At 36.2% G+C, this 17,461-nt stretch overlaps 1 protein-coding gene across 1 annotated transcript in view; it reads right to left on the bottom strand.

Annotated features, from left to right (window-relative positions):
• GPD1 (glycerol-3-phosphate dehydrogenase 1) overlaps positions 1-13,298 on the bottom strand; it is a 241,569-nt gene extending 228,271 nt beyond the window's left edge. The window contains exon 1 of the mRNA XM_053708353.1: positions 13,144-13,298. Within this exon, the coding sequence (XP_053564328.1) occupies positions 13,144-13,181 (38 nt within the window). The 5' untranslated portion in view covers positions 13,182-13,298. The remainder of the gene's footprint in view (positions 1-13,143) is intronic.
• Between the last annotated feature and the right edge of the window lie 4,163 nt (positions 13,299-17,461).

Genomic DNA, 17,461 nt, shown 5'->3' with positions numbered 1-17,461 from the left:
AGCATCCATTATCTCATCAACAGGTCCCTAACATGTTTCGCCGTCTAACACGGCTTTCTCAAAGGGTATCAATCGGTATCAATGTTTGACATATTAGCACATTTTCTTTTTGCACTTTTATGTCCCTTTAAATGCTTCTTTGAAAAAGACATATACAAAATAAATGTTTTATAGAAGCATTTAAAACTTTAACTTTAAACTACTTAAAAATGTGGATATGTTTAGCTTTTCTTCTTTAACCCCTTAATGACCAAGGACGTACGCCACACGTCCTCAAAAAAATACAGTTAATGACCGAGGACGTGTGGTGTACGTCCTTGGTCTGGAAAGCAGCTGGAAGCGATCCTGCTCGCTTCCAGCTGCTTTCCGGTTATTGCAGTGATGCCTCGATATCGAGGCATCCTGCAATAACCCACCTTGGCCATACGATGCAGAGAGAGCCACTCTGTGGCCCTCTCTGCACCGGACATCGGTGGCCGGTATCATTGGTGGGTGGGAGCAAGTCTGGGAGGCGGGAGGGCGGCCATCGATGTGCCAAGTGGAGCGGGGCGGGACGGACGGGAGCGCGCGCGTGCAAGGGGGCGGCGGGCGGGCGCGTGCACGGGGCAGGAGCGGGAGGGAACCGCTACACTGCAGAAAAATAAAGCTGTCAAAAGTAAAAAATAAAAAGTTTTGAAAGCTGTAAATAAACAGCTAAGGGATCTGGAAGGGGTGGGGGGTTGGTCTTGGGGGTGGGGAAGCTACACTACAGAAAAGGGCATTTTTTTTAAAAAAAAGGCACATTTATTTACTAAACTGGGTACTGGCAGACAGCTGCCAGTACCCAAGATGGCGCCCATTAAGGCAGAGGGGGAGGGTTAGAGAGCTGTTTGGTGGGGGATCAGTGAGGCTGGGGGCTAAGGGGGGATCCTACACAGCAGCATATGTAAATATGCTAAAAAAAAAAAAAACACAAAAAAACCCCCAAATATAGCTTTTATTTTAGTACTGGCAGAGTTTCTGCCAGTACTTAAGATGGCGGGGACAATTGTGGGGTGGGGGAGGGAAGAGAGCTGTTTGGGAGGGATTAGGGGGCCTCATGTTTCAGGTGGGAGGCTGAGCTCTACACTAAAGCTAAAATTAACCCTGCAAGCTCCCTACAAGCTACATAATTAACCCCTTCACTGCTAGCCATAATACACGTGTGAAATGCAGCGGCATTTGGCGGCCTTCTAATTACCAAAAAGCAACGCCAAAGCCATATATGTCTGCTATTTCTGAACAAAGGGGATCCCAGAGAAGCATTTACAACCATTTGTGCCATAATTGCACAAGCTGTTTGTAAATGATTTCAGTGAGAAACCTAAAATTGTGAAAAATTTAACGTTTTTTTTTATTTGATCGCATTTGGCGGTGAAATGGTGGCATGAAATATACCAAAATTGGCCTAGATCAATACTTGGGGTTGTCTACTACACTACACTAAAGCTAAAATTATCCCTAAAAGCTCCCTACATGCTCCATAATTAACCCCTTCACTGCTGGGCATAATACTTGTGTAGTGCGCAGTGGCATTTAGCAGCCTTCTAATTACTAAAAAGCAACGCCAAAGCCATATATGTCTGCTATTTCTGAACAAAGGGGATCCCAGAGAAGAATTTACAACCATTTAAAACATAATTGCACAAGCTGTTTGTAAACAATTTCAGTGAGAAATCAAAAGTTTGTGAAAAAATTAGTAAAAAAGTGAACGATTTTTTGTATTTAATCGCATTTGGCGGTGAAATGGTGGCATGAAATATACCAAAATGGGCCTAGATGAATACTTTGGTATGTCTACTAAAAAAAAATATATACATGTCAATGGATATTCAGAGATTCCTGAAAGATATTAGTGTTCTAATGTAACTAGCGCTAATTTTGAAAAATAATGGTTTGGAAATAGCAAAGTGCTACTTGTACTTATTGCCCTATAACTTACAAAAAAAGCAAAGAACATGTAAACATTGGGTATTTCTAAACTCAGGACAAAATTTAGAAACTATTTAGCACGGGTGTTTTTTGGTGGTTGTAGATGTGTAACAGATTTTGGGGGTCATAGTTAGAAAAAGTGTGTTTTTTTCAATTTTTTCCTCATATTTTATAATTTTTTTTATAGTAAATTATAAGATATGATGAAAATAATGGTATCTTTAGAAAGTCCATTTAATGGCGAGAAAAACGGTATATAATATGTGTGGGTACAGTAAATGAGTAAGAGGAAAATTAGAGCTAAACACAAACACCGCAGAAATGTAAAAATAGCCTTGGTCCCAAACGGACAGAAAATGGAAAAGTGATGTGGTCATTAAGGGGTTAAAGGGACATTAAACACTTTGAGATGGTAATATAAAATGATAAATTGTATATATAAAACAACTTTGCAATATACTTTCATTATTTATTTTGTCCTCTTTGCCTGTAATTCCATTCTGAAATTGTGAGCTTTTCAATTCCTGTTAGAAATGGAAGTGCAGAACACTGTTAAATCCAGCACAACCATTGGCTGCACACTCTAATGACCTATGTATAACTGTCCCTAATTGGCCACAGCAGAAAAGGTAACACAAGTTACAACATGGCAGCTCCCAGTGTTTTATAGACACTAAAACTTTACACTTATTTTGTCACTTTTTAAACAACTAATTAAACTTTAAAAAATACATCTACATGTTAGTCATGGACTAATCTTTTCTTTGAATGTATCATTCTATCTAGCACGTATTTAGTGTTTAATGTCCCTTTAAAGTGCCATAAAACATTTTGAGTTATGTGCATATTATAAAAGGGTTAACCGAGGTAAAAAAAAAAGTGTAAAAAAAAAAAAAAAAAAGCTTATAAGTATTTTAATAACATTTCCAAAAATCTGCAAAATTACTTACACTTTAGTATTGCCAAGTGAAGCTTGCTTCACCCCCCTGAGGTATCACGTAATAAAGTGTACACATGAGGATAATTACTTATGCAAGTAAGGGGGGGGGGTTGAGGAGCAACATCAGATACTGCTATTTGTTTGTTGTATTTTACATTTTAATATTGAATAATGTGTTTTACTGTGTATGTATTGTAAACATTTTACAATGTTCTTCACATAGGGGAAAGTGTTGTGTGTATATATATATATATATATATATATATATATATATATATATATATATATATATATATATATGTGTATATTGTTTTTATAAAAAATCATCAGAAATACAGTACTGTGCAAAAGTCTTAGCCCACCATTAGATTTATATTTTTAGCAAAGTTTTAGTGACCATCCATATTTATTTTTTGGTCTCTTTATTAAGATACAAACAAAAAATACAGAAAATATGTATACAAAATATAAAAAAATGCAATTTTCAGAACAAAATGGCTTCTTCAGGCAAAAGTCAGTATTTAGTGTGAACTCTCTTGGCACTAAGCACATTTTGAATTCTTTTGGGGAGACTGTCCTGAAGTAATCTCCTGGTATATTATATTCTTTCAGCACTTCCCAGAGTTCTTTATATCAGGGGGCCAATTTAACAAAGTCTGGCGGACATGATACTCTGCAGCCTATCATGTCTGCCAGACATCTCTGAATGTGAACAGCATACGCTGACGGCATTCAGCATTGCACAAGCAGTTCTAGTGAACTTCTTGTGCAATGCTGCCCCCTGCAGATTTGCAGCCAATCGGCAGCTAGCAGGGGTGTCAATCAACCCGATCGCATTCGATCGGATTGATTGCTATACGCCACTCAGAGGCGGCAGATCTAGTTAAGGAGCAGCGGTCTTAAAACCGCTGCTTAACTCTTGTTTCCAGCGAGCCTGAAGGCTTGTGCCGAAACAGGGGAGTGGGCCCATTCGGGGCATAGTAAATCGGCCCCTTAGTCTTTTATTTCTTTCTCTGTCCAGGTGTTCCCATACTGCCTCTATAATATTCAGGTCTTGACTCTGTGGAGGCCAGTCCATGACTGTCGGTGTTTTATCAGCTGTTTTTCTCTCCAAATATGATTTCACTGCATTAGCATTGTGTTAGGGATCGTTATCATGCTGAAAAATAAAGCTATTCATAATCCGGCACTTTACTGAAGGAATGGCATGATGAATTAAACCTGTCTGTACTTTTCAGCATTAATGATCCCATCAATATCGCCAACACCACTGGCAGAAATGCAGCCCCAAACCAGGACAGACCTCTACCATGTTTCACTGAAGGCCACAAGCACCCATTCTTCCATCTCTCTCCAACTTTTCTCACATATTGTCGACGATTGGACCCATAAGTTTTAAACTTGGATTTGTCACTCGATAATACTCTTTTCCACTGCTCTTCCTTCCAATCTTTGTGAGCTTTAGCATATCTTAAACTTTCCTGAAAAAGTGGTTTACAAAAATGTGTATATATATATATAAATATATACATTCATAAATAAATATACTGTATATTTAAAAAATAAATAGAACATTTTCTTCTATGTGAAGAACATTGGAATGTAAAATATTCATAACTACCATTGGGTTAGCGCAGTTTGTCTAATGCTTATCGGGTTAGCGAGTAATTGATAGGTGTTTTTTTCAGTTTGCACGGCCATGATAACCGAAGTCAGCTTTTGCTCATGCAATTTACTTTCAACTTGTAAAAGTTTAATTCTGGTGGTGTTTGTGCGTGAGCAAAAGTGCTAAATAGTGCACCACTTGTATCTGGCCCATAATAGGTATTTTTTATTATTTCTCTAGGCATTCGCCAGACACAGAGAGTACATAAAACAATATTAAAGTAAAGCAATCAATAACATACTTTAAAGAAGCAGAACAATTATCTAGAGAAGTCATCAATATATGTCCTGTACTAAGCTAACTTTTACCATAAAATTGTCGTTGGTCCATTTGGCCAGGGAGGTAAGACAATATGGAATTAAAGTAGGCCGACTTTAACACTGGAGCAGGCTCTTGGATGGGTCACCAACAAAGTAGCAAATAGATCTGTGAAAGACTCTTTAATCGTGGGCCCCACCAAGAAAATAAATAAATAGTATTTAGCTACTCTTTGTTCATCCAGAGTGGTCTGCAGCAAACAGAGGGATAGACAATAGTACAGTGTAAGGGCCTCTAGAACTCAGGGCTTCACAGGAATCTTTACAGTATTGCAGCCTTTCTAGTATGTAGGCTTGATCATAAAGTGGCATGATCCCTGTAAAACAATGGGATCCTCTTCTAATGTGTCTCTGATTCAGAGAGAAGTCAAATAGTTGGACCATATGCTAATTTCTAAGCACTTGAAGGCCACCTCTTAAGGCAAAACTATACATTGATACAAATACACTCCCACATGGGCTATATAAATGGATCATCTACAAAACATTTATGAGAAGACAAATCTAGTGTACAATGTCCCTTTAACCTATGAGCCTATGGCTTAATTCGCAAGTCAAAATAAGTAGGCATTCTGCAGAGGCTTAGATACAAGGTAATAACAGAGGTAAAAAGTATATTCATTTAACAGTGTTGGTTATGCAAAACTGGGGAATGGGTACTAGAGGAATTATCTAGCTTTTTAAACAACAAAAATTCTGGAGTAGACTGTCCCTTTAAGGGACTCCTTTCACCATAATAAAGATATTTAACAAATATAACGTTTTAACCACGTCCTTTTAGAGGTTAATTATAGTCTGTTATTAACCTGCAATATAATTTTTAGATTACAATAACCCCAAGAATTACATTTACGGATCAAAGGATTATTTGTCTCTCAAGAAAAACAGATGGATGTCAGTGAGTAAATGGATGTCTGTCAGCTATTTTCAACCACTCACAGTTACATTTAGGGCTAGATTACAAGTAGCGCTCTAAAGTTTGCGCTTGAGCGATAAAGAAAATTCAATAAAAATATCTAATGCGTTTTACTGTAAATATTTAACATTCCAATGTTCTTCACCTCACAGGAATTTTTACATCAATTCAAAAAATTTTATTTTCAAATTCAATACATCAATTTGATAGTCGACGTTTCGGCACTTATTTGGGCCTTTTTCAAGACAGGTATGTTAAAAGATCATTGCGATCAACACAGTTCAGGTCGGCATTGCAGCCGTGCTCCCATAAGACAGGCCTTGTCAAATAAGGGCTGAAACGTCTACTATCAAATTGAGAACTTAATGTATAGAAATTTTTGAATTGATGAATAAATTCAAGTGAGTGCCCTTCTGTACTAGAAGTTTACATGAATATACGATTGAGGATAGCACCCAGGTACTGAACGCACCCCAAAGGTTGGAGTGCTGGGCTACCGGCTAAAAGATATATATAATTTCAAAAAATTCTATGTGAAGAACATTGGAATGTAAAAAATAGATTTCACACTTTAGGTCTAACGAGGTGTTGGGTTAGCACAAATGATGAATTAGTTATCTTACAGCTCGATATGTAAAATATTAAATATTTAAAAAAATGATTAATTATAGATACTGAAAAATATATATATATATATTCATTCTATAGAGTATTTAGAATTACATAGTAGATCTATAATATTTACATTAATTAATATTTTATGTATAAAGAATTATTGTACTCCTGTGGGGTTTATGTGCGCAAACCCAACAGGAGTACACTAGTTTTTCATGTGCACTAAATTGACATGAGTAATTTTAAAGGGACATAATACTCATATGCTAAATCACTTGAAACTGATGCAGTATAACTGTAAAAAGCTGACAGGAAAATATCCCCTGAACAACTCTATGTAAAAAAGGAAGATATTTTACCTCACAATCTCCTCAGCTCAGCAGAGTAAGTTCTGTGTAAAAAGTTATACTCAGCTGCAGGTAAAAAAAAAAAAAATTAAGAAATGAACAGCAGCCAATCAGCATCAGCAGTGCTGAGGTCATGAACTCTTTTACTGTGATCTCATGAGATTTCATTGTTACACTGAATAGGGAAAATAACATGAGAGTGCACGAGGCTCATCCTTTCAGCTGTCCCGGGACAGACGTACTAATATGCTGCTTAGAAGTCCTTTACAATGGGATGTGGCTACTGAGGAACTTTCGAGGTAAAATATCTTTCTTTTTTACGTAGATATGCTCAGGTGATATTTTCTAGTCAGCTTTTTACAGCTATGCTGCATCACTTTCAAGTGTTTAAACATTTGGGTATTATGGCCATTTAAGGTACATTATGTATTTATTATATATAAAATATTAATAATAAATTATATAGATGTACTTAAAAATTCTAAATAATCTATGGAAAATACTGGTATATATTTTACAGTATGTATAATATTTTTTTTTTTTAATTTTAGATTTTTACCTAACGTGCCTTAAAGTGACAGAAAACCCAAACATTTTCTTTCATGATTTGGATAGAACATACAATTTTAAACAACTTTCCAATGTACAGGTAGCCCTCAGTTTACGCCGGGGTTAGGTTCCAGGAGGAATGGTTGTAAATCGAAACCGTTGTAAATTGAAAAAACTGAATTATAAACCTAATAATATAGATTGTATCATCATCCAACTAAGTTTAATGAACAAAAACATTTGCTAAACATCACCTAATAAAATAATTACACAACAGACTACATCATCATCAAACTAAGTTTAATGAACAAAAATGTTTTTTTACTTGCATTTTTCTGCAATCAGTTCTCTGCATTGTTAGCATGTTAGATAATATTGGGTCTGCACCTATTCTATGCATTTCAATCTGCAGTGATTAATAAGCAGTTAGACACCCTCGCCTCAAGCAGCTGGACAGGAAGATAATAGGGAAGTGGCTGCTAAATTTTGCTTGATAGATCTGGTCTGTGTACACAGATCAAATTAAGGCTGTTAAGTTGCATAACTTTGCTGCAAAACAAGCAGACAGCTCCACCTACTGGCTATTTTAATTAGTGCATTGCTTTCCAAAAGCTTTTCAATAGCAGTCACATGACTGAAAAAAAAGGTTGTTACAGGTGGCCCTCAATTTGCTCCGTTTCAGAATAACAACCTTTTTTTCAGTCATATGACTGCTATTGAAAAGCTTTGGAAAGCAATGTGCACTAATTAAAATAGCCAGTAGGTGGAGCTTGTTTTGCAGCAAAGTTATGCAACTTAACAGCCTTAAATTGATCTGTGTTCACAGATCAGACCAGATCTATCGAGCAAAATTTAGCAGGCACTTCCCTATTATCTTCCTGTCCAGCAGCTTGAGGTGAGGGTGCCTAACTGTCTATTAATCACTGCAGATTGAAATGCATAGAATAGGTGCAGACCCAATATTATCTAACATGCTAACAATGCAGAGAACCGATTGCAGAAAAATGCAAGTAAAAAAACGTTTTTGTTCATTAAACTTAGTTTGATGATGATGCAGTCTGTTGTGTAATTATTGTATTAGGTGATGTTTAGCAAATGTTTTTGTTCATTAAACTTACTTTGATGATGATAGAATCTATATTATTAGGTTTATAATGCTGTTTAGCATTTAAAGTCTTCATTTCAAAGCTTTAAAAATAATGTATTAGATGTTACTTATGACAATTTTGAGAGGGGCCTGGAACCTAACCCCCTCACTTCCCATTGACTTACATTATAAACTGGGTTTCAATTTACAACGGTTTCGATTTACAACCATTCCTCCTGGAACCTAACCCCGGCGTAAAATGAGGGCTACCTGTATTCTGAAACGGCGTAAATTGAACCGGCGTAAACAGAGGGCCACCTGTACTTCTATGATCAAATTTGCTTAATTTTCTTGTTATCCTTTGCTGAAGGAACAGCACTGCACTACTGGCAGCTAGCTAAACATATCTAGTTAGCCAATCACAAGAGACAAATGTGTGCAGGCACCAATCTGCAGCTAGCTCCCACTAGTGTAGGATTTGTGCGTATTATTTTCCAACAAGGGATACCAAGAGAACAAAGCACATTTGAAAATTAAAGTGAATTTAAAAGTGTCTTAAAATTGCATGCTCAATCTGAATCAAGCACGTTTAATTTTGACTTTCCTACCCCTTTAAGATAACTAATTCATGTGCGCTAACCTGACATCACGTTAGACCTAAAGCGCGAAACCCAAAGCGTGTTATGCATATATTAAATATATATATATATATATATATATATATATATATATATATATATATATATATATATATATATATATATATATATATATATGCAAAGGAAATACAAAAAATTAGTTTTTAGTTTTAATTCAACAAGTTTGGAAGAAACACTCAGTGAATCAGGTTGCTGACAGAATATTTCTTTATATCACTGAAAAATATATATATTACACTTTGTAAGATATATGGCAACAAAATATCTAAACCAACAAAGAGTCCCAATTAATATATAGGATTATTTGATTTGCAGTTTCCTATATAGTATACCTGTACAGGTCTTGATGATAGGATCACAATGTCCTTTCCTTCTGAGGATAGTAGTAATGGATGGTAGTTAATACCCTTATTGTGTCCCTTCAATACATAGCCTTGTTACAGCCATACTCATAGGAACTGTTCACGTAAATCATGTTAATTCAGAGCATAAAACTTTGGTTTTGCACTTGTCAGGTTATGGATTTAAAATTGATAACACCGCTGTAGTGGACACCAAATCTTGCTACTCAATATAGAGCGACCTTCTTGGCAAACATTAAGGGATAATTACGGTGCATAATGCAAAAGAACCTCACTTGTGTCCAGTTCTTTCAGCTAATGTTAGCAGTTGTTACTTTAACCATAGGGCCAATTACAGTCCGTAATTCACAACGAACCACCCTTTTATGCAATACCTTTTGCTGCAGCAAACACTTTTCAATTCAAGCGGTGCTATTCCAAAATTATTTCCATAGATTGTTCCTTATCAGTTAGGAGGCACTTAGTGGTTACCCATGCCTTGTTGCTCTTTTTCATTCTTTCCTTTTTCTAAACTTTAATGAATTAAAGTGCCCCTGTTTTTAAGATTTTTATTTGATACTGGCCTTTAATTCAATAAAGTTTACATTCACTTTAAACAAAAGGACCAAATTCAGTATAATAAATCTCACCTTTACCTAACCAAAGGGGCAAGACAAATTGGAAGAAAAAAAAATCTAAACCATGAGGTCTAGTGCTCTATACCTAGGCTTCCTTAAAAACTATTTCACGGTCAACCACGGGTACATGGTTAAAGATTTAAATATACAACAATTTTACTTACACATCTTTCTTGTAAACAAATTAATAAAAGGGACACTGCACTCACAATGTATTTCTCCATAATTTAAAGGGACAGTAATGTAAAAATTAAACTTTCATGATCCAGATAGATTGTGCATATTTAAACAACTTTCCAAAGTACACATTTGCCCGATTCTCTTGCTATCCTTCATTTAAAAGTAAACATTGGTAGGCTCAGAAGTAGCATTTAACTACTGTGTTTACAAAGATGACAGATGTTTTTACTCTGGAGACACAAACAATGACCCATTATTTTAAATAATTGGATTTAATAGTAGCCAAAAGAAAATAAAGAAATGTTAACTATAATAATATTTCATATAAAGGAGTCAACCAAAGTTCCTAATCACAGGGCAACAAAAGGCAGATACAGCACTACTGATAAGTGCACGATAGGACCGGAGACACTGCTCAATCTCCCATGTAATACAAACAGTCCAATGATGTCCACAGCACTTCAAATTGTATCAAAACTTTATTTTGGCAATAAAAAAAAAACGACGTTTCAGGGTTACAACCCCTTAGTCGTGCTAACCATGAAGTGCTGTGGACATCCTTGGAAAGTTCCTAATCACAGCACAAATGCAACTGTTAACAAACCTGCTCAGCTAACAGGTACATTTGTGCTGTGATTAGGATCTTTGGTTGTCTTTACTGACTATAATTTATTTTCAGGTTTAGTAAGTGGCTCATGCCTGTTGTGTTTTTGATGCAGGCTTCACCCTTGCAATTATGACTTACAGGGCAAGGGTAATTGATGTCTTATAGTGACACTGGCTTTTCCAAAATCCCAGTTCTCCTCCTGCAGCACGTTAAACTTTAGCTTGTAGGTTTCAAGTTTAATCTCATGCTGCAGCGAGGCCAGGAGATAAACCAGCTCCTCCAGATGGATCTGCAAAATCACAAGGCTGGCTTCCCAGAGGACGAGGTCCGCATTGCTTGCGAGCTGTTACCCGCACCATCTGTAACATTCTCGCTGGCACTATTTGCTGTTTTAAGGAAACTATAAAACAGTACAGCAGAGGCCAGACACTCACCCTAAAGTGCAATATGGAGCTCCGGAACAGCGCCTCCTAGAGCTGACAAAGGGATTAGCTTTAATCTCTTCAGTAGGTCTGGGAACAGAGCTTGCGATCCAGTAGTGGGTCGCGACCCATGGTTTGAAGAACCATAGAGAATGAAAATATATTTGTGTGTGTTTGGTAGGGAGGACAGCCACACAAGTTAATGTGGCCTTCTCTTCCCTAGACATTTCTTATCTATTCATCATTATTACTTTTTATGTTTCAGCTCAGCATTTTGAAGATTAGAAATGATTCCTTTTTTTAATGAATTTATTTTTTACAATACACTGTATGCAAGTTATTCTGTAGGAATTCAATAAGTACCAAACATAGGTTAAAATACGAAGCTAACAAAAGGTTCAGCAAGATTTGGAGCCAAAATGTGAAGGGGCTAGCCAAAAATAATTAAAGGGACATTATACACTAGATTTTTCCTTGCATAAATGTTTTGTAGATGATCCATTTATATAGCCTTTACAGGTTTTTTGTTTGTTTTTTAATGTATAGTTTTGCTTATTTTTAAATAGCATTACGCTGTTTTTCAGACTCCTAACCAAGCCCAAAGTTTTAGAAGTATACTGTTGTATACCTACTCCAGCTTGCTTCTGTTTGTGTAAAGAGTCTTTTCATATGCAGAGAAAGGGGGGAGGTGTCTTCTCTTTTTGGTATACAACCACTTTCAGTGGGTGTTCCAGCTAACCTTATTAACAGTGCTAACCTGGGAGCTTCACCCTTTTAAACAGTTTTATACTGTATTTTTATTTCACTATCTGTGCATATTTTTCTTTATACCTGTAGTAGTGTCTATTACAGGCAGTTATATAAAAATAGTGTATACTGTCCCTTTAAAACTGTGTATGTTATCCTACACCTCTCATAAGATGTATGTTACTTTTACAGCTGCAATTAAAGGAACACAGAAATCAATAGTGCATACAATTGTTGAACACTTGCCAAAATGTACAATGCTCTATGTCAAGAACAATTAAAGGGACAGGACACCCAAAAAAATGTATTTCACAAATCAGATCTATCATACAATTTCAAACACATTTCCAATTTACTTTCATTTAATTTATTTTATTCTCTTGCTATCCTTTGTAGCAGTAATTCACTAGTGGGAGCTAGCTGAAAGCCAATGATTGATAAGAGACATATGTAAACAGATAAAAAAGTGTTTAATGTCCCTTTAAGTACAATATTTCATAGAAATTCCACTTCTGAAAAAATAAATTACCAAGCCTGGCTTTCAGAAATACACACGTGTGTGTATATATATATATATATATATATATATATATATATATATATATATATATATATATATATATATATATATATATATATATATATATATATATATATATATATATATATATATATATATATATCTACTATGGTAATAGATCTGTATCTCCACTTCACATACAGTGCATACGATGAAACACTGGCTGCACAATTTCATTGCAGTTAGAATGTAGGATATAGATGAATTACTACTAATTCCTATTCCTATGAAATACGATGGTTGAAAACAGCGATCCAGTGACAAAAAAACTGCGTGAATGATTTCATGACCAGAGCACGTCTATTACTGAACACATAGTTGGAGGATTATGTAGCTCTGCAAGAACAATAAACAAAGCCACGACTGTCAAGTTCACCCAGTCACATGCTAAATAACCCGTTTTCTACCCGCGGGTAACTAACATGCAAGTCACTTTGCGCTGGCAGCAAAAGGATTAACAAACGTATAAGTGAAAAAATATGGTCCGTTGTTAGAGATGGAAAAACAGGTGTCATAATGCAGTGCCAAGATTTATATCGGCGCAGTGTAACGTAGTCGTATAAATTCCCTCGCCATACTAACCAGTTTCCAGAGCCAACGATACACACTTTCAGTGCCATGTTGCAGTATTCTGTATTTCACCCTTTGTAATCCCAGCTCCTGTGCTGCTGCCGTGAATACTTCAGACAGCGCCAACCCTTGGACATTTAAACACGTGATTGACCCTGCCCTTTGCAAAAGTCTGTCTACGCCCCCACTTTCCAATTGGCCCTTTACCGGCAAACTGTCCCCTCAAGTGTCAGGCATGTGTTGAGTGACAGATTGCAAAAGGTTTCCTACTTGTTAAAAATAATCTAAAACGAATATTTCGTCATTTTACATTTTCACCATTCAACTGCGTTTATGGACATGTATAGCTAGCCTTACAGAATGAATGTAATACAGTATAGCTTTACTTGTGAGGGCTCTAACCGGTATAGTGCACCGCCACCTCTGCCCTCTCATAGCAGGTGATATTTGTAATTTCATACAAATACTATAGTTGTTCACAAGAGGTGGCTACACAATATATCAAGCATTGTAAATCACTTTGTCCCTTTGCTTTTTTCAAAGTTACTGAGCACAATACATCAATAGAGTACCAGCACCTTTAATAAAAAAAATATATTTATATTATCCATGCTGTTGAGTGGGGGCGTTTAAAATTAAAGTATAATGAATAAGTGCCCGGTAGCTACAAATACTATATATATATATAAGGAACAGTAAAGTTATAATTAGACATTCATGACTTCAACAACTTTCCAATTTACATCTTATTTAAAGGGACATAATACTCATATGCTAAATCACTTGAAACTGATGCAGTATAACTGTAAAAAGCTGACAGGAAAATATCACCTGAGCATCTCTATGTAAAATAGGAAGATATTTTACCTCACAATCTCCTCAGCTCAGCAGAGTAAGTTCTGTGTAAAAAGTTATACTCAGCTGCAGGTAAAAAAATAAAATAAATGAAGAAATGAACAGCAGCCAATCAGCATCAGCAGTGCTGAGGTCATGAACTCTTACTGTGATCTCATGAGATTTGACTTAACTCTCATGAGATTTCATAGTAAGCTTCCTTTACCTGATTGGTGAAATAATATGAGAGTGCACGATGCTAGTCCCTTCAGATGTCCCAGGACAAACGCATTAAAATGCTGCTTAGAAATCCTTTACAATGGGAGGTGGCTACTGAGGAACTTTTGAGGTAAAATATCTTTCTTTTTTATATAGAGATGTTCAGGTGATATTTTCTAATCAGCCTTTTACAGCTATGCTGCATCACTTTCAAGTGTTTAAACATTTGGGTATTATGGCCCTTTAATTTACTTCTTTCTCTTGTAATTGATTGCTTAAAAGGTTTATCTAGGTAAGCTCAGTAGCAGCAAATAACCTAGGCTGCTGATTGGCGACTTCATATTTATACCGATTGTCATTGGCTCACACATATACATTCAGTTAGAAACCAGTAGTGCATTTATGCTCCTTCAACAAATGATACAAAGAAAATGAAGCAAATTTGATAATAGAAGTAATATAGAAAGTGGTTTAAAATTGTATTCTCTACCTAAATAATAAAACATTTTTTTGTGTTTCATGTCCCTTTTAAAAACAGTGGCACTTTCATTCATTAAACTTTACATTGATGCTTCTTTTTAAAAAATAGTTACCTTTTCTTTATGGAAAACAGACCGGTGATCCTCTTCCTGCTGTAATTAGCACATCAATGACTAATCCAGTTTCCTCCAATCATTGTGTGCCCCCTTTGGTGACCAGCTCGTGGGCCCATGCAACGATTGGAGGAAGCCGGATTCTTCATCGATCTAAGATCAGTACGAGCTGCGGGCGGAGGAACGCCGGTTTGCTTTCCATAAAGAAAAGGAATTTTATAAAAGACACTTCAATGTAAAGTTTAATGAATGAAAGTGCCCCTGTTTAAGAGTATTTTTAGATACTGGGCACTTATTCAATACACTTTACATTCACTTTATTAACTGTGTAATTTGCATGCTTTTTAATATTTGGTAAGGAATTTATACTCTTAGTATCATGTTTCCAGGCCATAACCCTTAGTCCAGAGCTTTCCAAACTTTTCATGTTGGTGACACACTTTTTAGACCTACATCATTTAGCGACACAGTAATTAAATAGGTTGTACTAGCAAAAAGGAGGTTAAACTAACTTGTTTTAAGAGATACAGACACATACATAAATTATATAATAATGAAATTTACAAGTAACAGTATGTATGTGCAAGAATTAAAAAAAAGTTTAATAACACCAATAGCTACTTACTATTTTAATGGGATGTATGAGGTTGATGGGATGAACACAATTTCTTAATATTTGGTGGAATATTAGATAAAGACACTCACATTTCATCATCAGGCATTTTTAAGCTTCCACTTCCTATCCATATATCAAGTGCAGGAGCAGCAATGCACTACTGGGAGCTAGTTGCAAAAAAAAAAAAACCCCACTGACATCTGACTTCAGCGTTTAAGCTGCCGCCCTCAGAGCTCGGTGAGTCCGATTGACTACTGCCCGCGCTGCAAACACATTGCTGTCCCGCTCAATGACTACACATGCAGTCACGAGCCAATTAAGGAGACTACACGTGCAGTCAGGAGCCAATGTGCCGCCAAATCCGCCAATGGTAATAGTTTCAGTTCCCACTGAGCTGCGCCAATTGGTTAAGATGATCTGTGACCCACAAGGTATCAATCACGTATCAACCATGTGATATGCATAGCAGGCAGGCGGGAAAGTCAGAAACCCAAAAAATAAATAAATGTAAAAAAAATTTGTGCTGAAGCAGGGACACACCAACACACTCCTGCCGACACACTAGTGTGTCCCGACACACAGTTTGGAAAGCACTGCCTTAGTCAAAGCAAATAAGTCTGTTTAGTCCAAGGAAGGCTGCGGACTCAAAATATAACGGACCTAAAATTATGTTTCTTTAAAAACACACACGTAAAATCACTACAGGTATTTCCCTCTGCACTCCAGACTACAAAGCTCTGATGCATGTACAGTACTTTTTTCCCCCCAGCAGCTTGATTCTATGGCGCATGCTTGAAATATATAAAAGCAATGATCATCATGTACATTACTAGAATGACTGCACACATGCATCTTACAAAAGGGACTCTTCATTTACAGGGACACAAATATCAAAATCTCTTTCGAAATACAGAATGGGCAGGTTTAAGAGACGTTCCAATTAACTTTCATTATTAAATTGTGCATTCTTATACGCACTGTGACACCAGTTACTTCTGAGCAAATAGTAAAATTCACAACATATATGAATATGAGTCTGTGATTTGCTGATGGCTGTCATAATATACAGGAGGCTGGCAAATAGAAATACATTTTAAGATTTTCTGAAAAAAATAAATTCTATTGGTCTTTATTTTGCACTTCTTGAGTATGCAATTTTACTGTATTCAATATTCCTTTAACAGTGTACAGAGCTTAAAGTGTTTGCACATTAGGTATGTGCATTAATACATATTTGGTATTAGTTTTTAGAAAGAAAAATTCTGCTACTTTGCCTTCCCGTAAGAGACCCCAGCCCCCTTGTGAAACTGACAAAAATTAATGGGCCCTGAACAAAAGTAAAAAAAAAATAAAATCCTTTTAAGATGAAAAATATTACATATTGCAATAATTTCTATTAAGTATAACCCACTGCTTAGTTTGTTTTTCAAAGTGTTTTATATCCATTTTAATTACATTTTAGATTATAAAACATACAAAAGTAGACTAAGTCTATGACAGACAGGTGAATATAGTTTACAAACAAATTTTGTTCTTAGGATACTCACTGCACTTGTATTTGTCTTTAATCCTCGCACATAAATGACACGTGAATGTCTTGAAAAGGTTAGGTCACTTAAAAGGACATTGTAGATTTCTGGATTTGTATTGAGTCACTTAAAAAGGGACATGAAACATTTCTTATTTCATGATTCAGATAGAGCATGCAATTCCCCCCCCCCCCCAAAACTGGGAGCTAGCTGCTTATTGGTGGCTTCACATATATGCCTATTGTCATTGGCTTGCTAATGTGTTTAGCTAGCCCCAAGTAGTGCATTGCTGCTCATTCAATAAATGATACCAAGATAATGAAATTGATAAAAAGTAAATTGGAAAGTTGTTCAAACATGAATGCTCTATATGAATCCTGAAAGAACATTTTTGGGTTTCATGTCCATATAACACTTTTAGTGCTAACGGCGGCTCTGACCCGTCGCAGAGTTTCCCACTCTGGTGCTAACGACGGCTCAGAGCAGTCGCTAGCACTCTCCCACCTTGAGGGAGATCTGGGGGCTCCCACCCATTCCTA

The sequence above is a fragment of the Bombina bombina genome, chromosome 3 (assembly GCF_027579735.1).
Source record: "Bombina bombina isolate aBomBom1 chromosome 3, aBomBom1.pri, whole genome shotgun sequence".
NCBI classification, from domain to species: domain Eukaryota; kingdom Metazoa; phylum Chordata; class Amphibia; order Anura; family Bombinatoridae; genus Bombina; species Bombina bombina.
Note: the sequence above shows the minus strand (reverse complement) of the source record. Positions and strands in the feature narration are given on the sequence as shown.